Here is a 22,235-nt window from a genome sequence, read left to right on the forward strand (position 1 = left end):
TTTGGACCCAGTTCTCCAATCTGTTAAGGTCCTCTTGAATTTTGATTCTTTTTAAGTGGCATTAACTACCCCTCCCAGTTTGGTGTCATCTGCAAATTGGATGAGCAGCCCCTCAATTCTTTCTTCCAATTCATTTATAAAGACATTGAACAACAAGCCCAGGACAGAACCCTGTGACACCCTATTTGTCACTTCTTTCCAGGATGATGAGGAACCATTATTGAACACTCTTTGAGTTCAGTTATTCGGCCTGCTGCAAATCCACCTAACTGTTACCTTGTCCAGCCCACATTTTATCAGCTTCTTCACAAGTATATAATGGGAAACTTTGTCAAAAGCCTGACACAAATCTGTATTTTTCAAATTACATTAACAAGTTTGAGAAAAGAACAGTTCCAACAATGCTTTCCTTCATAGTTCTAGGAAATAACAAACAAGCTGTTTTGTGTTTTATATATTAATAGAAACACCTTGAACTTGGCCTGGTAACAAACCAACAGGTTGGTCTGTGAGCATGTGTGTTATATGCTGACAAGGTCTCACACCTGTCAGCAGCCATGATGCACCATTCTGCACTAACAGCAGCACAAAGAAAGCCCGACACACATTGCATTAATGCAATATTGAGGCAGCCAAACCTTTATAGGAAGCTTGTTCTTTTCATCAGGCTGAGGGCCTGGCAACAGAAATATTTGCCTGGTTAAGACCCTGGTTAAGGCTACCCTGTGTGAGAAGAAATAAACAAACTTAACTTTTGTAAGTATCTCTGAATTCTCTTTTGGCTAAAGGGTGAGGTATAAAAAAAGACTTGTATCTAACTTCTGCTTAGAAGAGATTCATTGATATTAACAGTCTAAGTTAGTCATGCCCATCAATTTCAATGGGCCTTCTCTGCATAGGACTGACACTGGATTCAACCTAAAGTAACATCCTAGTTGTTCTACACTGTTATTAACACAGTTCTATTTTTAGTGATTCCACCCAGGTTTTTTATTTGTTTTTGATAGGTGGTTGTTAAAATATCCCTGTCCCTCATTTTCTGGGATGATTGGTAAGTGAGGAGGCTGTGGAGAAGTCCACGGCCTTCAAGTAAGTTTTCCCTGAAACATATCTACACTGTCTGGTTTGGAATCTGAACCTTTAGGTTAGACTTGGTAACAGTTGTCTTTCACACCAACTTGGCTTCTGCTCCACTTTCCATAACAATGACTGCTCTGATTCCTTACCATAGTAATTAATAATGTCCCTTCAAACCCACAGATCCGTCGATGGGCCATTATGACAGCCAAGAGTCTGGGAAAGGTGGACAGGGACGATTACTATGACATACAGGAAGTGCTAAATTGCTTGCTCAGAGTTATAGAGCTGAACCTCTTTGAAAACGCTTATGTTTATAACCCCACAACAGTTGAGAAGGGTAATCTCATCTTGTTGCCTGACCACCTGTACGATATTACCAGTTACAAAAACTACTGGCTAGGTGAGTAGAAGCAGCTGAGATGGTCTGAAGGGTAAGGGATTTGGCATGCCCCATTCCACTGGGCATGGTAGCATTGTGGCACAGCAGGAATAGCTAAACTTTTTCCCCTCCTTTTGGTAAGAGCCACATTGGCTCATAACAAATGCTCGGAGGACCTCATGCCAGCAGTGCTCCCAAAACTGGTGCGGGGTGAAAGTGGATGAGACCACCATACACACAGCCTCTGCCTCTGTCCCTCCCTAACACACACACACACACACACACACACACACACACACACACAGGAAGCTACCTTATGCTGACTGACCATTGGTCTATCCAGCTAATAGTTCACATTGACTGGGGCAGCATCTCTCTCCAGGGGGTGTATTCCAGCCCTCATCCATGAAATCAGGTGCCACAATAAACCTATTAGCCTTCTCTCCCCACACCCAGCTCATCTCTGGCCTTCCAGATGTTTCTGGAGTATGTTTCTCATCCTCTTATTTTTGGACATGCCAGCTGGGGCTGATGCGAGTTGTATACCAATAACACGTGAAGGGCCACAGGTTTTCCCACCCCCCTTTAAGGTGTCACCAGGCTCCTTTTCCTCCTGTTCCATTTAGAATTAAAACTTTGCTTCCTTATCATTGACTTTGTGGTGCTTAACAGTTGTATATATTATTATGTTTTAACTAAACCATCCCATCCATGTATGTGCAACCTAGCTAACTTCTAAAATAAAGGTTCCTGTCCCAAGGGATGTGTAATGTAAAGCAGGGGTACTAACATGGTGCTCCTCATATGTTGCTGGACTCCACCTCCTTAAGCCCCAGTCAATATGGCCTATTGCCAGGGATGGTGTGCTCCCAAACTCTGGAGGACACAGTCTAAAGTTTGAGAGGACTGCAAGCAGGTGCAATTACATTAAGTAGGTTTTAGTTTGGTTGTGGATTAAGATTGGGAGTTAAGGCAATGCCCAGTGACAGTTTCTGAAATTTCTAATTTTCATTGTTGTAGGTATATGTATGGTGCTGCTGGTGCTGGATGAGCAAGCCATGGATTCATTGTTGCTTGGCCCAAACAAACAGAACGACTTTATGCAATGCATAATAAATACCCTTAAGAAAGACTCGGATGGTAATTAATTAATAATCTTTTAGGGCAGTGATAAAAGTAAATTAAAAAGAGTCTGAATAGCCATAAAACTTGTATGTCAAATAAATTATTTAATGTTCAAATGCTATAGTGCATGATGGCTGATCACTAGTTTCTATGCTTATAAAAAACAGACCTCAAATGTCATTGAAGTTTTGTTTTTCTTATGTGTTTTGCAGTTATTAGGTGAGATCTAACTAAGTCATAGTTTAGACACATTGGTTAATGAAAGTTCATTGATTTCATTGGTGTCTAGATTATTAACTGAAGTTTGATATCACCAAATGGGTTTTAGGGGGTTTCTTTTTGGAGAATTAGGTGTCATTTCTTCTGAGGAGGAATAGAAATCTGTTTGGATGCACCTTATATCTAACTGAAATTGCATAAATTGATATCTGTAACTTGCCTTCCTTTATCCATAATACTTCTGTTTTGGTTGCTACATGAGAAATTCAGTTTAAAAACATTACACCCGCCCCCCCCATGCGCTTTGGCTCATATTTACCTGCAATGTAATATCTTCTTTCAGCACAGTTGATAGTCATTAGGTTTGCAGACTTTTATTCTTACTGTTGTTTGCTGATAAGCACTGTGGTGTTGATTGGCATTTTCCTGCAGCAGAGAGGGAATCCTCACATGGATTGTCCCCCCATTCCTCACTTGCTCCACAGGCAGGAATATGTAGATTAGACAGATCTTACCTCAGTGGGACAGCATTGCCTTCTTTCCTTCCTGCCTTGCTGCTGTGCAGGCCCAGGTTGCAGCTCTACACAGCTGCCGTTTGCTGCTTGAGGTGAAGCTTTCCTTTCCTTGAGGCACATTTAATTACAGAATTCAACAACAAAAAGGTATGAGTCGTCTCTGAGAGCTCGCAGCCTCCATTTTTGGCCAATTTCTCAGATGAGGAGGCCGGAGGAGTAGAGGCTACCCACAGCAGTGGGGTGGTTTCCCTTGGTGTACCCTCAAGCTTGCCAAGAACTGCATCCCAGGAGCCAGCAGAGGCTGCAGAGGAACAGCCAGCAGAGAAAGCTGAGGCTTTGTAGCAGCTGCTGGGCCTTGCATCACCCCGTCATTTAGTGATTGACAGCACAACACTCCACACTGAGTTCTGTCAGTGAATCCGGCAGGCGTTGGCCCAGGGTGCAGGAGCTGGTTTAGTCCCAGTCCCTCAGATGGCATTTCTTGGCCCTCCAGTGCCCAAGGTATCTCAGGTTTTGGCAGGAAATAGGGCCTCACGCTTGTTTTCTGCTGAGAGTTTTGCCCACCTGTTGAAGATCCTAAAGATAGATAACTGTGCCCAAGAACACAGGAGCTGCTGCTGCTGGTGGCAGCGGCAAAGGGAGTGTCCAAAGTAAGGACTGTTCCAGTCCTTCAACCCTTTTGGCACCTTTTCCATCTGTTCTCAGTACCTGGGGATAGTCACTCCTCAGGCCCAGGTAGGCCCAGGTCCTAAAAGGTTTTATACCTTTCAACTTGAGACTATGACTAAATGCTGAGTTCCCCACCGTACCTCTGTATGTTCGATACAGTGGGTACAATGACAGCCAAGGACACAGATGAATTTCCTAGAATTCAGATGATAATAAGACTCCATTTGACCTTCCGGTGGTGCCTATGGCCGCGGAGACAGTAGAAGCTAGCGGTACCAGTGAGATGGGCAGAGATTCCAGCCCTGGCAAATAGCAGAAGCAGTTCTCACCCAGTTCTAGAGAGACTGGACAGAATCAGCAGGGAGGCAAGAAGTTAACTTAGTCCTGACTAGAGATGTAAAATTTCCAGAAATTTTGAAGCCATGAGAAAAAAAATGTTTTTTCCTCTTTTCCCCCAGAAAAAAGTGAAGTTTTGGGGGGAAAAATTAAAAGTTCAATGTGGAGTAGTTTTACAAATTGCATGAAACACAGTGTAGGTAAAAGTATTGTGCTTGCAATAAAACATGTAACCACCCCCTTTCCCCCAAAAGCAACAAAAAAAGCAAGAAACCATCAATATAAAAAATAATCAGATTTTCCCCTTAGCACCAACAGCAAATAAAGTTAAGATCCACTTCAATATTTAAGCTCCATAGAAGACCTACCCTTTGAGTAGTGCTTTTTTAAAAAACAAAAAAGGTGTGTGGAATATTCAAACTATATCAAACTTTTTTTTTCAATTTTTCTAGAAAAAAACAGCTTCAGAAAAAAGTGGGGGGACGGACACTGGGGTTTCCTCCACAATTTCCCCCCCAGGCCTTCCCATCTCTACTCCGGACTCCCTAAGCTTCCAGTTTAGTTCATCTGTAACAGTTCTTCTCCTGCTGCAAGGAGATGACAACAGATCAGTGGGTTCTACAAACCACGAGGGAAGGGGATATTCAGGACTTTGCCCACTTACCTCACAACCACTTTGTCATTTCTCCCATGTCCAAAAAGGAGAAAACGCTATGTGGTCCTAGCAGCCATTCAGCTGAAAATCCATCAATGCCTTAGAGCCCATGCCCTGCTACTCGATAATCTTCATAGTCCCAAAGGAGGAGGAGGAAGATTTCAGGGCCATATTGAATTTGAAGAGGGTGAACAGGCACATCTCTCAGACACTGATGCAGCAAGTGACACATTGTTCAACTGGGTGGAGAACTACCTCGCATCTATCACTGAAGAACATGTATTAGGTGCATCCACCAGGGAGGATTGGCAATAAAAGATATTAAGGACGTTAGTAGAATAAGTCAGTGCATATCCTTATTTGGAAATTATTAGTTAGCTTGAACATGCTTAGATTAGAAAACTATATAGATCAAAATTTGGAATATTGAAAGAATGTCTCTTTGATTAGCTTAGAGATTAACCTGATGTTACTGTCCTGATGGAAGGTTAGATATGTAAAAAAAAAAAAGGGGGGGTTATTATGTAAAATGACCTGTAGGAAAATCTTGACCAGCATGTCATGTCATGGCTGATGTAGAATGGACCATGTGGAACTGGTTATATACTTAGCGCCATGTAAGCGGTGTATGGAGAAGTATAAAAGCTGTCTTGAAACCTGTGATTAGCACAGTACCCACTATTCTATGGGATTGTCCTTTACTGCAGCAAATTTAATAAAAAGTATTGTCTTGCTGGAATTCGTTCACTGAGGTCCAGCTCTGAGGGCCTTCTGGTGCTTCCCTCACTGTGAGAATTGAGGTTACAGGGAACCAGGCAGAGGGCCTTCTCAGTAGTGGAACCCACCCTGTGGAATGCTCTCCCATCAGATGCCAAGGGAATAAACAACTTTCCAACCTTTAGAAGACATCTGAAGGCAGCCCTGTTTAGGGAAGTTTTAAATGTTTGGTGTTTTGTTTTATTTTTAATATTCTGTTGGGAGCTGCCCAGAGTGGCTGGGGAAGCCCAGCCAGATGGGCGGGGTATTGATTGATTGAGTTCCTTACCTGGGAATGAACCTGAGGGATGTTTGAGCAGCTTTGGTACATCCTATCCGAGGATCCCCACCCCCCGGGCATGGAAATGTGACACTGGAGCACCAGTGAAGGTCCAGTTTCTGCAGGGGGTGGAGGGGATCCTATGCACCCTGGAGTAGTTTGCATAATTGGCTGTGTGGTTGCATGCATACACTGCTTTTTAGTATTTTCTCTAATTGAATACGTTCTAGTTTGGTGTTGAAACACTCTCTCCTCAGTTCAGTTTAATACAGTAGTACTCTCCTGCTCCAAACATGTGGGCATTCCACCTCCCTAGGCAGCAAAATTATGCTGCCAGAGGACAGTTGATCAGCTGCAGCAGGCAGCATGAAATACTTGCAGGGACTATGGGTTGCCCATGGATTCAGCATCAAGCCAGTTCTTTAATTTAGCCAGGTTCATTCATTTCATTTGAAGTTTACTCTGAGTAAAACATAATTTGAATACAAACTTGCTCACTGATTTTATGGCAATTCCAGTATTGCTTGATACTGGGTTTTTATCCCCCCCCCCCATGTACTCAACATTTTCATTTTTTAATTTACGTGTTTTCATTGACTAAATATTATTTCCCATCTCAGCGTGTTTTGACTTGTCTGTTTCAGATGAAAGTAACAGTCCCTTCTGGCCTGCACTCCACTGCTTCATGGTGATCCTGGATAAGCTTGGGTCCAAAGTGTGGGGGCAGCACATTGATCCAAGTGAGGCATTTCAAACTATTAACAACAGCGTGAGTTACAATAAAGAAATAGAGAATATTCGCCAAAGGTGCAAGAGGTCAGTCCTTTATCCTTTTATTACAGTTTTTATAATACAGCATTTTGGAAGCCAGTGTGATATCCTTCAATTCTTGCTGAGCAATTGGCCGTTCTGGCTGGGGCTGATGGGAATTGTGCATCAACATGTAACTATATTAGTTACCACTGGATTAAGATTAAACATATTTGATATAGTTTAAATGTTATCTGCAAATCAGTTAAAGGCTTTGCTTAAAATATTTTCAAGTGTTCCAGTTAAAATACCTACCAATAAAACTCACTCACTGTTTAAATTGTAATTTGTTTTTGTTTTTTGTTTTAGTTCTAATACTAGTTTTTATAAATATATTGTGTTTTGTAGGGATGGTTATCTGTAAAAAGTTAACTACTACATTGATTTTAATCATGAGTTTCTTGATTGGATTTGTGTTGTGTTCATGTATTGTGACACTTTCTAATTTTATGAAATGTGGTTCCTGCAGAAAATGTGTCAGTGGAACAGTTTCCATCTAACATCATTGGATGAGCTATGTTGCTCATGCCCATTTTGTGGATGTTGTGGTATTTCTTCCAAAGCCACCTAAGGAGCCTATGACTTAGTGAGGTTGTCTTTCCTGCATTTACAAATCATGGTACATCCATGGTGTGTATGTGAACTATGGTTTGTTCCAACGTGCCTTAGGTTGTCTCACAGATGAGCAAGCAAACCAGTTTCTTTCTACAGAGCTTAAAACAAGCCATGTTTCATAAACCTACAATAAATTTTAGTGCCAGATTGGAATCAACCAAAGCAAGCTGTAGTTAGTCAGCTGAGCTGGGTTCCAACTCTGGAAAGAAATTAGTAGAGGAGTTTGACCAGAGGTCGCCCTCCACTGAACTCCCCAAAGACACAGGCTTCAGTTGAAAAGTAGGCCTTTATTAGTACAAATGTACATAGGGTCAGTCTCTTCAAAAATACTGGAGAAGACTGCGTTTTGGGGCTTTCAAACGTTATTTCTACTTCAGTCATAGGATTACAGCAGACTTTCCCATCACAGTTACAACTGATTGACACCATTCTAGACCAATCAGAGATCCTTTTGCTCTACTGTCTAGCCCATCTCAACCTCCTCATCTTGTTATACATTTTTTTAAGGGTAACCTTTTTTAAGGGTGTTTTTGATTAATTTCTCTTATTAGCTGTTTATCAACATCTGTTTTCCATTATCTGTGATTCATTTATCAGGTTAAATATAAGTGCTGCTATGCTTAGCAGTCCTTTCACTATTGCCATACTGATTATCTGCTTACTTTCCTTCAGAGTTCGTTCCCTCATTGTACCAGGTGCACATAACCTCTTAGTTAAATACAATGTTTTTTTCCTTACTAGAAGAGCTTAGTTAATCTTCATACACATAATATGGAGTCCTAAAGGCTCAAAGTGGATTCAAACAAGATGAAGAAAAATGGAGATTTCTTCTTTGCAACCATCTGTGGTTTAGAGTTAAATTTGAGTGAAATCCTGATCGCTCTGGCTTAAGTGAATTAGCTTTCACTAAGGCAGTTAGTTTAAGTCTGAGAGCAATTTAAGTACTCTTTATGACAAATGTAACACTATAATTATTTGCATAGTCTTTGGGACTCAGGGTCAGAGGAGGAAATAACATTGACCTTGATTACATATTCTTCTTTTCTGTTCTCTCCCCCCCCCCAGCAGTCATGAGCTTTAAGAATGATGTAAACTACACATTTAAATAAATACCTTTTGGTTTAAATGCTTTGCTTTCTTAATGTTTTCAAAGGACTAGATCTGTGCCGCTATCAGATTGTGAAGATGAAATGGTCACCTGCAGCCAACTGGTGTATGACTACCGCCTAGAAAAGCCACAGAAGGTACCTTGCATGTTGATCTAATTTATTGTCTCCTTCCATGGTTGAAATATGGTTATGGGGGCAGCTCCAGAGTATAGCTGGAGAGAAGAATCAAACCACATCTGTCCTCTAGAACAAACACTTTTCATTTTCAAAGGCTGGATCCTGGTGTTCGTTTGAAGGGTGGTTTCTTACTGGCAACAGAATTCAGCCTCCTGAAAACTTTGTTTTTTTCAGTAAAACAATGTAGACCTGTTGCACTCTGGATGATGCTAGGCTACAACTCCCATCGTCTCTGATCATTGGCCATGCTGGCTGAGGCTGATGGAATTTTGAGTCCAGCAACATCTGAAGCGCAACAAACCCCCTTTCCTGTCATAGTAAAATCATGTGAGGATGGCATCTGTATATGCGGGGGGGGGGGGGATGGAGCGGAATGGAGAACATGCTGTTAAAACAGAGACTTCTTGTTTCAGGTTACCAGGCAGAAATCTGCTGCTTGTCCTAATTACTTCCCTGACTTGTATGAAGATATGAAAACATTAATTGATGCATTCCAGGCTGACTTTGGCCAAGACATACAGTTGCACAGCAGCACTTTTCTATGGCTTATCCCTTTCATCCACTCCCTTATGGGCCTCAGGGAGCTGGGGATTGGCTACAGCGTACAGGTTGTGAGCCACCTGTGTTTAAAAACGGATGTCTCTGAGAACTCTGCTGAATCTTATGACAAAGTATCTCAGTTCTTTATTTGGGTCCTGGTGATCGTGATTCAACTCCACCTTAAGAAAAAGTGCCTGAGTTCTCTGTGGGTCAGCGCGGAAAAATGGGTGCGGACAGTGGTAGCATGGGCAAAGCTTCCACGTGCAGTGTTCATGGCTGGCATCGAGAGAAGGGCAGCCAGGAGCTGCTTAATAAGCACAGCTACATCACCATCTCTGGAAACAGAGTCTGTGCAGTCTTTCTGCATGAAACTGATTCGTAATATCCTGAAGGAAGGCTTACATGATGTGAAGACTCCCGTTTGTAAGCAGTTCTTTCTTGAACTCAACTTGCTTCTCCGTAACCGCATGAACTTGGAGCTGAGTCCCAAGCAGACTCAAGAATTGCAGAGTACTCTGAAGCATATCATAAGGACCATGTGGATGAAATCAGGACCTTCTTCCCCCATGGTGGAGAGCTTTCCCATTGGTGTAAATGAAAGGCAGGAAGACATGCATCCAGTGAATATGTGCAATGAGCACCCACCTCACTTGTCAGCAGCAAGGAAGGATGAAGTCTGCCAAGAAGGCGAAGTACAAGAGGGCTCCATGTTAGCAAACAGATACATGTATGTTCAAAAAACCATGAGCTGTCACCAGATACTAGGGATAGACATAAAGGTTGAGAACATCTGGTCAGGGGTGGAGACACCCAGAGCTTCCAGTCCTCTGATGACAAAGAATGATGACAGCAGTGATGCTTTGGAGAAAAGTGTTGATCAGAATGACCTTACAAGCCAAAGGAAACGTCTGAGACCTCTGAGCCCCATCTTCAAGGCGAAGTTGAGACAACTGCTTAATAAGTGTAGAAGCAGCACCATGCTGAAGTCCAAAACAAAGAAGGAGCAGTCAGTTAGAGACCAAAGGAAAAGCCAGGAAGGGCCGAAGAGTGATATTGTTGCAGGTAGCGCTGGCAACACATCGGATTCATTGCTCTGCAAATCGGGGGCAGGCTCAAGCAAGTCTTTCCTTAGTCTGTCAGCCTGTATGAAAAATAAATGCAAGGACGGTCTGGTGAATTTTGAAACAGGACATTCTGATTCTGAAGAAGGCAGCAGTGATGACATGAAGGAGAAGATGCCACTTGACATTGTGGTGAGGAATCAGCAGAATGAATTTGAAGCAGCTGTCGCTGTCACTTCAACTAGCACAGCAACAGATCCCCAAATTAACATAGTCGTCAATAAAGGCACCAAAGAAACACCCGTTGACTCTAGGCAGGAAAGCAGCAAGAAAGTTATGGGCTCTGTTCAATCTCAGTCTTCCAGTGAAGACTACCCTTCTAAGGCAGCAAAGGGACCAATCCATACAATTATTATTTCTGATTCTTCAGAAGAGGATGAAAACCAAGGGAACACTAGTACAGAGAGCAGACAAGATACAACATGTGTGCGCCATGAGAAGCAATCCAGTGCACAGGGGCAAGAGCCAATGAATTCCTCACCAACAAATGCGGAACATGAATCACAGTTGTTTGAGTTCGAATCAGAAGCTGAAATTTACTCAGAATGGCAGGACAGCCAAACTAATGAGGAAACGACAGAGGAGGAGAACCTTTTAGTGGAGACAGACAATGGCCACAGAGCCACTGACTTGGAAATAAATTACTGGGGTTATGAGTCGAACCCTCATTGGTTTAATGCCACTGAAGAAGCAAAAGAGGACCCTGTGCAAAACAGTGAAACTAAAACAAAGCCACATACACCAGCTCAGAAGGTCAACATTAGCAGCAGAAATGCAATGTGTTGCTCGACTTCCACAGGGATGGATGCAGGGTGTTCCAGACACATAGATCCATCAGCACCTACTGCTCCTTCAGAGTCAGCATCTGCTGTCAAAGAATCTACTATTCAGCCAAAGAAGGCACCACCACAGGCAGAACCAGCAAGATCTACTCCTACTGTGGTCCCACCTGCCAAAGTCCACCATTTTCCACCCCCAACCTCACTGACAGAGAATCTTGGCCTGTCAAAGAAAGTCCGTAGAGCAGCTGAACTATCTCAGCGCACACAGGACAGTCTTGCTGAGTTGCGTCGTCATGGGGAAATTGCTGGCAGGGTAGATGTTGCACAGAAAAGAACATCACAACTAATAAATGCTTCACACCTAACTACTAAAAATAGAAAAATGCTTTCTTGCCAAGAACTTCAGTTCTATAGGCAGACAAGGCCTAAAGAGAGAGAGAAGGGTCAGCACACTCAAAGAGGAAACCCAAGTTCCTCAATCCTTGAAGCTACAGCTAGTAAAACCAATCCCTTGACCTCTACCGATTCCTCCTCTAGCTCTTGTGATGAGGATGTGGCTTTGAAAGAGGGAGAGCCACAATTGAATGAGAACATTGAAGATGACAACTTGTTTCTTACACAGTCCGATCCAGTGGACATGGAGCTGTGTTCACAAATAGAAAGTGGCAGTAACCCCACACACATGGAAGTCAGTGTATCTGCAAGCCCACTACAGGATGCTAATGAGATATGCAAGGAAGCAGGTTCTAAAGGAGCAGCTGAAGCAGAGGCTCACGGCGCAAGCTGTTCTGCTGGTAGCCCACAAGACAATGCGTCTGCCAAGACTTTTGCACCCCCTAGGCTCTCCACGATGAAAATCTTCAGCGTTTCTTCCCGGAATGCAAACCTCACCAAGGAGCTTGAGAGCATCCCAAAGCCCCCAGCAGTTCCAAAGAGCAAATCATATTCCTTCATGCCCCCCACCTCAAAGGGGAATGGATTGCAGTCCCAAATCCCCATGCCGAACAGCATTCTCCAACCACAGAATTCGAACAACGTCCCTCAGTTGCTAAATGTGCAAAACAACTCTAATGTGTATACTGGTGGGGTGCTGCCTGCCTCCAGACCTGTTTCCTGGCATGAAATGAATCCACGCTTCACACAAGCAAACAGCGTGAATGCCCAGCAGAGAAGTCCTGCCATATTTAGTAGAGAAATCCTGAAGTGGAACTATGACATGTTTGCACAGTTCAGTCAGTTTGGGCCACCAGCTTACCTCCTCCAGTCTGTTATGACTTCTGTTCCAGCCACTTTTAACAATTACAATGACTACTTCAATACTTTCTTCCCCTTAATGATGCTAAATACCTTTGAAACAGTAAGTAAAGTCTCCCTCAGTTCTTTGTAGTCTGGTGGCCACTTTTAACTGGAGTCTTTTGGCTAGTTTCAGGGAGGCCCACCTGGCTTAAAGAAACACATTTTTAATTGATTTTCAGATTGTTATATAAGCAGAATAAGTGAACAATAACAACAATAATAATATAATAATAACTTGACACATCTAAAACAAGTCAAGGCAGATAGAAGAACCACCATAAGAAATAATGACACCCAACTTTAAATCATGACATATTTCTCTGGTGTAAGGAAAGATCATTCCAGTAAAAATGTTCAGGGTCCTCCTTCCCCTTGCAGACCCATAATTTAGGTTTTTTACACCATGGAGAAATATTCAAGCTCTGTAATGTTTTCCATTGTTGGAACTATGGAAATCTAGGCTGCTGCCAGCACCCATGTTTAACGTTCCTTTGAGCGAAAAGTCTTCATCATTTCTGCCCACATATTTATCAAAGAAAGCTGGGCAAAAATTTAAACAGATATTTCTTGATCCCAGACCAGAATGACTTGCGGGCATTCCCACCAAAGGTGGAAAATGTCCCTTTGTTCCCACAGTCCTGCCAACTGTTCCATGCTATAGTGGAAGTAATGTGGGATAATTGTGCTGGTGCACAGTGCCACTGGTGTGCTATTTTAAAGTGCATTCTTGGGCATGTGCAAATACAGGTTGGACAGTCTAGAGTTCCATAGCTTTATATTCAGCATTTTCTGTACAAAGAATTAAGTCTTTTTAAGAAGACACACTTGTAAGGAGAATACATACCTTAGTTGGTGGACCCTTCAGGAAGTGCATTGGAGGTGGTTGGGAGCTGCTGCATGCCAGCAGTGGACAGGACCAGAGTTGGCAACAGAATGCCCCATTTTTCTCTTTCCTCTCCTCTTCCCTTCCTACCTCCACTGCAATTCCACTTAGGCTACATCTTCACCATACATTTAAATCAGCATCATACTACTTTTTTTTAATTAAATTATTTTTTATTAATTTTTAATAACAATCCAATGTAGGCCACATTAATACAATACCAAATCACGCCAAATCACAATACAATCAAAAGAGCCAATTAATCAGTTCCAAATTAAACATTTTTGAATGACTTCCCATGTTCCGGCTATCAGGAGTTGATGTCATTCCTTGGTCCTGCACCAATTCTCTTAATTAGTCCAAGTTCCACAATTCCAATCTTAATCCTTTATTTTAACAGCCACTGATGTGATGACTTTCGATCATATTTAATAAATCCCTCATAAATCTCATTTTACAACAAATTCAGAGGTTTATTCTCCAGGGTACATTCCTGTGCCTCCAGGTTCTTCCATGTAGTATAAACCCTCTCTTCTAGCTCTGCTGAACTCCAGGTGGTTATGTTTGCTACAGTGGTGGAGCCACTTTGCCCAGGGCCTGACTCCACTGGTGGTTGATGCAGGCGCCACACCTTTGGAACCAATTCTCTACAGCCTGCCTGCCCCTGACCAACTAGAATTTCTCCCTTATTCTACCCAAGGGTCTTTGCTACACCAGAGTGCCCCAGCTTCTTTAGCTTTGTTAGAGTGTGGTGCTGATAATGCCAAGGTTGCAGGTTTGATCTCCATATGGGACACCTGCATATTCCTACATTTGCAGGGGTTTGGACTAGATGATCCTCAGGGTCCCTTCCAGCTCTATGATTCTGTGACACAACTAGCTGCCACCTTGCCCAGCCCCAGTGGTTTCTACCCATTATCTGTATAGTATGTCATCCGTGAGCTCTAGACTCTTCCATTGAGACCAAAAGGCCTTCATGGTGGTGTTGAGTGGGGACACAACTCCTCAGGGTGGAAGAGCCCAAGAATTAATTTTTCACTTACACAAAGCATTGATGTCTGGATCACCCCTTTGTAAAGTCTAGTGGATGGAAGAGCACTCTTCATATGCTTGCTTTTTCTTGTAGGTGGCACAAGATTGGATAGAGAACCAGAAATGGAAAGACAAAAGGAATTTCCATTTAACTTTGCTGAACTTCAGTCTGGACACAAATGAAGCAGATTTTACAGGTGAGTGAGAATTTCACTGCATATAAACAAACAGGCAGTAAAAATTCGGTTCTGTTTTCAGTAGTGGTTGAAGTAGATAGCAAATGCTTGTGTTAAGGCGAGATTGCTGGGGTAAGCAGACAAGTGCTATTATACTTCTTTCTGCCTGCATAATTTTTGCTTTTTTGCCCACACATGTTGATGGGTGTTTTAGACCATTTTCAGTTTTGCACTGATCTGAATTTTTTTTAAAAAGAAAGGTTTATACCAATAATTTTATTGTTTTATATCTCGTGTATAAAAGAAGTATTAAACCTTGAGGTGGGTGGGTATAAATTTTGGGAAATAAAACAAACCAATATCCCATGCCCATGACCCAAGCAAACTGAACTCCAGGTGCTGTAAAGGATTAAATAAATAAAAAACTAATGCTATTTGATTAAAAAACCCCAAAACAAAACAGGGATTGAGGAGTGGTATGCCTGTTTTATCTCAACACCTAGATTGCTTTATATGTCTCCAAAACTGTTCTTATCAGGACATACAAATGAAGAGAGAAAAAAACCTCATATAACTAAATTGACGAAAGATTTATTAGGCTGGGTCACAGGTGTAACTGAAAACACCTGAAATTCAAAGCTGAGCTTCAGCAACTTGTGGTTGACATGTATCTTTTTACTGAGGGTTTGGTAACATTAAAGCCATATCCATATGTGGCTAGATACTTGCATATTTTTATTCTGTGTTCAAATTATTTTTCCAGCTAACCTCTCGGAGAGCAATTTGGGGAGACAGTACCCAAAGCAAGATGACTTTGTGGTCTTAACAGTGTATGAAAAGCAAGCCTTTCATAGCAACCCTCATGAGGCAGAAAGCCGCCCAGTGTGCCACGTCGGTTGCGTCACTCGTTTTTATTTTAGTAAGTTTTTTAAAACTAACTTGTCAGTGGGGAAAAGAATTACCTTAGCCAACCATTTGTGTCATTAATTCTTTTGATTTGGGATGTAGTGGTTCGAGACCCTGTGACAGGGTGAGCTCCTGTTGTTCGGTCCCAGCTCCTTCCAACCTAGCAGTTCGAAAGCACACATTGCAAGTAGATAAATAGGTACTGCTCTGGTGGGAAGGTCAACAGTGTTTCTGTGCACTGCTCTGGCTTTGCCAGAAGCGGCTTAGTCATGCTGGTCACATGACACAGAAAAAGTGCTGGTGGAAGCGGACAAACGCCGGTTCCCTCGGCTTGTAAAGCAAGATGAGTGCCGCAACCCCAGAGTCGTTTGCGACTGGACTTAACTGCCAGGGGTCCCTTTACCTTTACCTTTATATATACTGGAAATGCTCTCAAACTATGGTTTGGGTTCTAAATGATGATGAATGCATGTAGTATTATTACTGAATTTTATTCCTGTGTATGTGTCTTTTCTTTTTAAAAAATAAACAGAATACAAAGAGCAGGATGTCGTTAATCTGTCTGTCAAGACACAAGGGAATTTGTCCCGTATCGAGAAGAAAGTAATGTGCCTCACCGTTTGTTCATTGTCCACCATGCAGCGAATGTTTAAGGCCCTTCTTCTGCTTAACCGAAGCCCTCTAGCCAAAGCCATAATCAGCACAGAATATTCTGACTTCTCTCTCATGGGCTCAAAAGTGGACTCTGAGAATTCTGTAAGTGTTTGAATTGGTTTTAAATGGGCTAAAGATATGTCCCAGTCCTGATTTAGGGAAGTATAATATCCTTGCTACCCATTACCAAATTGTATGCCAATGAGCCAGGTTTAAAGCTGAAATTTCCTCAGAGATGGGTAGAGAAGGCCAGAGAGAGGGGAGATGATATCTGTTTATTTCTACTCCAGCAGCCAACTTTCCTTAATGGGTTGGGGAGAGGGAAGAACTGAAGTGACAGTTAAATGGGAAGATTAGCAACAAATGGAAACTCTCTTTCCTTCTGCCATCTCCAAGGAAACCTTCGGAATTATGGTTCACAAAGTGCCACTTTCTGCACGGTGCCCATAACATGGCTACAAATCAGTAGACCTTGGGAACAGGGAATGGTCTTTTAGATGTCTTAAAGGGGTGAGGAACTTCAGGTCCAGGGGCCAAATTCCAACCTCCAAGCCTCTGTCCGGCCCTTGCAACTCTCCCAGGCTATGTCCCTCACCAGCCTTGCTTTGCACCTTCCTTGAATGGTTTTGTGTTGTTTTTTGCCTGGCTGTGATGTGTACTTGAGCTCTGATCAAGCCTCTTGCTTACCTGAATTTGGGATGAGATAAAGTGGTGTCTTCAGTGTGAAGAAGCAACTGTACAAAGGTAAAATGTACTATGTTGTTCTGCCCATATTCATCCCTGGCATGTGGCCTTAGAAGGTTGCTCAAGAAGGAATGTTGTCTCCACCCAAGTGTATAATTCTTCCTACTCCTTTATGTCTCCTTTTTATTATGCATTTTGTGCTCTCATTTTGTATTTTTATGTTGTGACCCTCCCTATGAGCTTCGGATGAAGGACGGTAGACAAATTTAATCACTCATATAAAAATAGTAGCAATGCATGAACTATGGAGGGACGCGGGTGGCGCTGTGGGTAAAACCACAGAGCCTAGGACTTGCCGATTGGGGTGAGCTCCCATTGTTCGGTCTCAGCTCCTTTCAACCTAGCAGTTCGAAAGCACACATTGCAAGTAGATAAATAGTTACTGCTCCGGCGGGAAGGTAAACAGCGTTTCCGTGCGCTGCTCTGGTTCGCCAGAAGCGGCTTAGTCATGCTGGCCACATGACCCGGAAGCTGTACGCCGGCTCCCTCGGCCAATAAAGCGAGATGAGCGCCGCAACCCCAGAGTCGACAACAACTGGACCTAATGGTCAGGGGTCCCTTTACCTTTACCTTTATGAACTATGGCCTAGCTCAAAGCAGGAGAATTAGCAAGGTTCCTGTCCCAGGAACCCACATGCTCACACTAAGCCATGGTTTGGCATAGCAGCAGTGTAAACCAAGTCACAGAAATCTCAGGGAATAGAAAGGTCTTGTGAATGACATGCCTTTGTCCTCTCTCCTACTCCACAGTCTTCGTACATGAGAGAATTTAATGAAGATCAAAGGACAGCTATTGAAACAGCTTATGCCCTTGTGACACAGTCTCCTTCACTGCCCAAAATTTGCTTGATCCATGGGCCACCTGGATCTGGGAAATCTAAGACTATCCTTGGACTCCTTTACTGCCTTTTCATCGAGGTGGGTTAGGTTGATAACACCCTGCATGTGCCAGTCCTTGTGAAATGCACGAGAGTAGCTAATAGGCTTAACAACAAATGGCATCCCCAGCTCTCTTATTCTGGTGGCAAATTACAAGACACAATATTTTATATTGCTTTATGTAAAACACTTAGGGTTTTGTTTTGAGTTATTGTTGTTAATTAATGGGAAACGTCATAGCTATAATGGTAGTATATTTGCTCGGCATACAGAAAAGGTCCCATAATTGATCCCTGGCATTTCCAGGTATAGCTAGGAAAGGGTACCTGCCTGAAACCTTGGAGACAACTGATGTCAGTCCATGCACCCTATTGAGGGAGATGGGCCAATATAAGGAAGCTTCCTATGTTCCCATATAAATCTTGTTAAATAAATAGTGGTCCCTCTTATTATATACTGGTTTTAGCCTGGTGCTTTAAAAAAAAAGTAGGGTTGCTTTCTTCTCTTTTTTTATTGGACCTGTTCTTGTCCCTTTACATAACATCCATTCTGTGTGTGCAAGGAATTGAGCTTTCAGTGAGGCATCACTTATTCTCTGGAACTCCCTGCCCATTGAAATTAGGCAAGCATATTCCTTGTACTGTTTCTGCTCAAAACCTTTTCATTTAGGCAAGCCTATCCAGACTGTGGTCTAAACAACAGAGCCTAGGGCTTGCCGATCAGAAGGTCGGCGGTTCAAATCCCTGCAACAGGGTGAGCTCCTGTAGCTCGGTCCCTGCTCCTGCCAACCTAGCAGTTCGAAAGCACATCAGAGTGCAAGTAGATAAATAGGTATCGCTTCAGCGGAAAGATAAACGGCGTTTCTGTGCACTGCTCTGGTTCACCAGAAACGGCTTAGTCATGCTGGCCACATGACCCGGAAGCTGTACACCAGCTCCCTCCGCCAGTAAAGCGAGATGAGCACCGCAACCCCAGAGTCGCCCACGACTGGACCTAACAGTCAGGGGTCCCTTTACCTTTACCTATCCAGATGTATAATTTTATTATGTACCTCTGGTTTTGTATTATTTTAAAAGTTTATTTTTATCTCTTATTTTCATCATTTTATATGTCTGATTATTTGCTATTTTTCTGTTTTTTCTTTAACTTTATTAAACCACTTATATTTTTTTTAATTAAGCAGCATATAAATCTTGTTTAATTTAAAAAAATTCAGAAAAGATGAAGGTCTTAAAAATTTCTATGTATTGGGTTGCTCTTAAAGACACAGATGTAAGAGGAGGGACTGGTAAAGAAAAAAATGTATATAGATAACTCTGAATGGTTAAAGACTCACATTCTTCATATGATTTTTCTTTAAAAATAAAATCCAGAGTACACTGCTAGTTGATAGCAGGCAGTACGTAAAAGAGGACTGGATAAATTTATGGAGAAATAGACTATCAATGGCTTCTAGCCACAATCAGAGGCATCAATGCTTCTGAATATCAGTTGCTGGAAACCTCAGGAGGGAAGCAGGGGTGTAGGAAGGGAGGTGCGGGAGATGTGGTCCGCCCTGAGTGTCATTCTGGAGGGGGTGACAAAATGGCACTGCCTGAAACAGCAACGTGGGGCTTGCATCCACTGGGTGGACTCTGTGGGCAGCTCACTGTGGCGCCCCTGTGGGCGGATCGCCCCGCCCCCACCACTCCGAATGCCGGAGCAGCTGGCTACGCCCCCAGAGGGATGAGTGCACTTGTGCTCAGATCCTGCTTGCTAGTTTCCCACAAGCATCTGGCTGGCCTCTGTGAGAACAGGATGCTGGACTAGATGGATCATTGGCCTGATCCAGGAGGCTGCTCTTAGTTGTACTTGGAATAGACTCTTTGCAGTTACTGTGCACGATTAACACAGGCCTCATAAATTTAAGGGTCTACTCTATGAGTAAAATTATGTTGGATACAACCATTGCGCTTTAAAAAGGGACCTTGATCTGAAAGGGTGCAAGACTGCCCTACATTATTGCATTTACATTTTTCTCCATCCCCTTTGTGCCCTGAGAGAACTGCAAGGGAGTCACTTATTTGGCTAAATATTAGAGGGCACTTCATAGAGGTAGGAGCTTTTCAAATGAGACTATCTCGGGGATGGGGGTGGCCTTTCTGTTGCAGGAGGTCCTTTAACCACAGCATTTTTTTCAAGGATGTTGAGGTTGCAGGGTAGACCCTTTGTCCAGCAGGGAGTTGGACTAGATGCTGTTTGAAAGACCCTTCAAGGATTGTTATGCATTCCTCTTTTTTTAATCATTTTTATTAGTTTTCCTTTACAATAATCCAATAATAGCCTCATTATAACAATGCCAAATTATTATACAATTATTAATACTAATCATTTAGATGCCAAATTATATAATTTTCGTCCCCCCCCCATGTGCTAGAATTGATGGTTTGATGATTTACTTTATTTCTGTGTTCCAGAATCTTATTAATTTCAGTTACACTCCAGTCAAAATAACAATCCCTTAAACAACAACTGCACTTTTAACTACTTCCATTCATATTGACACATTAAATTATTTGTAAATCTACAGGTGAAGCATTCAAACTGTATCCTTGTTCTTCCTGTGTGGATTGTTATGCATTCCTAGACTGGACATGACTACTTACAGTGGTACCTTGGGTTACATACGCTTCAGGTTACAGACTCCGCTAACCCAGAAATAGTACCTTGGGCTATCGTGCTCCGGTGGCATGGCGGCAGCAGGAGGCCCCATTAGCTAAAGTGGTACCTCAGGTTAACAACAGTTTCAGGTTAAGTATGGACCTCCGGAACGAATTAAGTACTTAACCCGAGGTACCACTGTATATGATTCAGTTGTTTCAATTGTGTTACTCTGGGTGTAACTTACAACTTCTCTCCTCCCCCTTTTTTAATCTCCAGAGACCAGGAAAAGAAAATTCTGTGCAAAGCAAAATCAAGAACCGTGTGCTGCTGTGTGCCCCATCCAACGCTGCTGTCGACGACCTGATGAAAAAAATAATTCTTATGTTCAAGGGAAAATGCCAGGACAGTAGCAGTCCTTTGGGTACATTGAGTTCTTGCCCAGTTCTCATCTGTGGAAGTCATGGTTTGGTGGGAGCAATTGGCTTGGTTATAGCTAAATGCTAAGACTTATTCAGGGTTTAAGTCACTTAGGACTGTGCTCCCACCCTTTCAGTGTAGTTAGCAGTAATTACGCTTACTGTAGCATATGTTCTTGCAGAAAAGTCATTCCAAATGTAAACCATCCTATGGGTGTTTTCAGCAAAAGAACGTTAAGTACCTAAGAAGAGCCTGCAGAATCAGGCCAATGGTCCACATAGCCCTCTTCCAGTTCTCATAGTGACCACCCAAAAACCTAAATGCTGCAACCTTTCCTTGTAGGAGAGTTGCTCTATCCCCTTGATCATTTAGTTGCCCTTTCCTGAACATTTTCCAACTCTTAACTCTTAATGTGCAAGATGCAGATTTCAGGATTTGCTAAGCAGATCAAAATTGTTTGTGAAATGCTTTTCTTTCTTTTTCAAAAAACTAACTGTAATGTAGCAAGGCAGTGAGTATCTGTTTTACATCCAGGAAACTGTGGTGACATCAACTTGGTGAGACTGGGACAAGAAAGCTCCATCAGCAGGGATGTCTGGAAGTTTAGTCTAGATGCCCAGGTCGACCATGAAATAAGTGAGTATCTTATAAAGGGTTTTTTTCATGGTCCCCCCCCCCCAAAATAGTTTATTAGAAGCATTTCATTTATAAAAGAGAGTGAGGAAAGAGAAAGAAAATGAGTGAGAATGAAAAATAGAAAATTCTTTTACATTACCATACATAAATATCCAGATGTGTATATTCTTATTATTCTAATACACATATAATTGTCAGTAGTAGTTTATTCTGTGTAAACTCATTCCAAATATTATTGTATATATCCGAAGAAAGTCTGCGTCCATAAGCTGTCCAATCATATGTTAAGCCATTGATTAAGGGGAATCGTGTGTCTGTTCTTCCAATTCATCAGTATCAGTCTCTTGGCCACCATTAGGGCATGTAGATTCCATTTTTGCTGTCCTTTTGTCAATTTCCATACAATGGGTATATAGCTCAAGAGCACATTCACCTCTGAAAATCTTAATTTTTTCTGTAGGGTCTTTGTTTATATAGTTCAGCACTGCCTCCCCAAAACTTAGTAAGTTGGGACACAGTAAAAACATGTTTCAAGGAAGCACTGTCTATATTACAGCTCCAACAAAGAGCTACATTAGATAGTCCTTTCTTATACAAACATAAGGGAGTCCAGTAGAAAATAATTCTTAGAATCTACTGGACTCCCTTATGTTTGTATAAGATCCATTGATGCATCTGATACTGAAGCTATGACATTTTCCTTCTGTCTAGGAAATAGCATTCCAAATCTTTATTCCAATAATTTCTTAGAGTTTAAGAAATTAAACTTTATCAAACTTATTTGTTGATAGTAAATAACTA

At 42.2% G+C, this 22,235-nt stretch overlaps 1 protein-coding gene across 1 annotated transcript in view; it reads left to right on the top strand.

Moving 5' to 3' along the window:
• The window catches only part of SETX (senataxin), a 53,337-nt gene that overhangs the window by 16,206 nt on the left and 14,896 nt on the right, over positions 1–22,235 (top strand). The window contains exons 5-15 of the mRNA XM_053373693.1: positions 1,261–1,480; positions 2,480–2,599; positions 6,659–6,830; positions 8,593–8,683; positions 9,139–12,525; positions 14,474–14,576; positions 15,319–15,474; positions 15,994–16,217; positions 17,610–17,777; positions 20,658–20,802; positions 21,333–21,434. Of these exons, the coding sequence (XP_053229668.1) occupies positions 1,261–1,480; positions 2,480–2,599; positions 6,659–6,830; positions 8,593–8,683; positions 9,139–12,525; positions 14,474–14,576; positions 15,319–15,474; positions 15,994–16,217; positions 17,610–17,777; positions 20,658–20,802; positions 21,333–21,434 (4,888 nt within the window). The remainder of the gene's footprint in view (positions 1–1,260; positions 1,481–2,479; positions 2,600–6,658; positions 6,831–8,592; positions 8,684–9,138; positions 12,526–14,473; positions 14,577–15,318; positions 15,475–15,993; positions 16,218–17,609; positions 17,778–20,657; positions 20,803–21,332; positions 21,435–22,235) is intronic.

Source organism: Podarcis raffonei, chromosome Z (assembly GCF_027172205.1).
Source record: "Podarcis raffonei isolate rPodRaf1 chromosome Z, rPodRaf1.pri, whole genome shotgun sequence".
Lineage (NCBI taxonomy): Eukaryota > Metazoa > Chordata > Lepidosauria > Squamata > Lacertidae > Podarcis > Podarcis raffonei.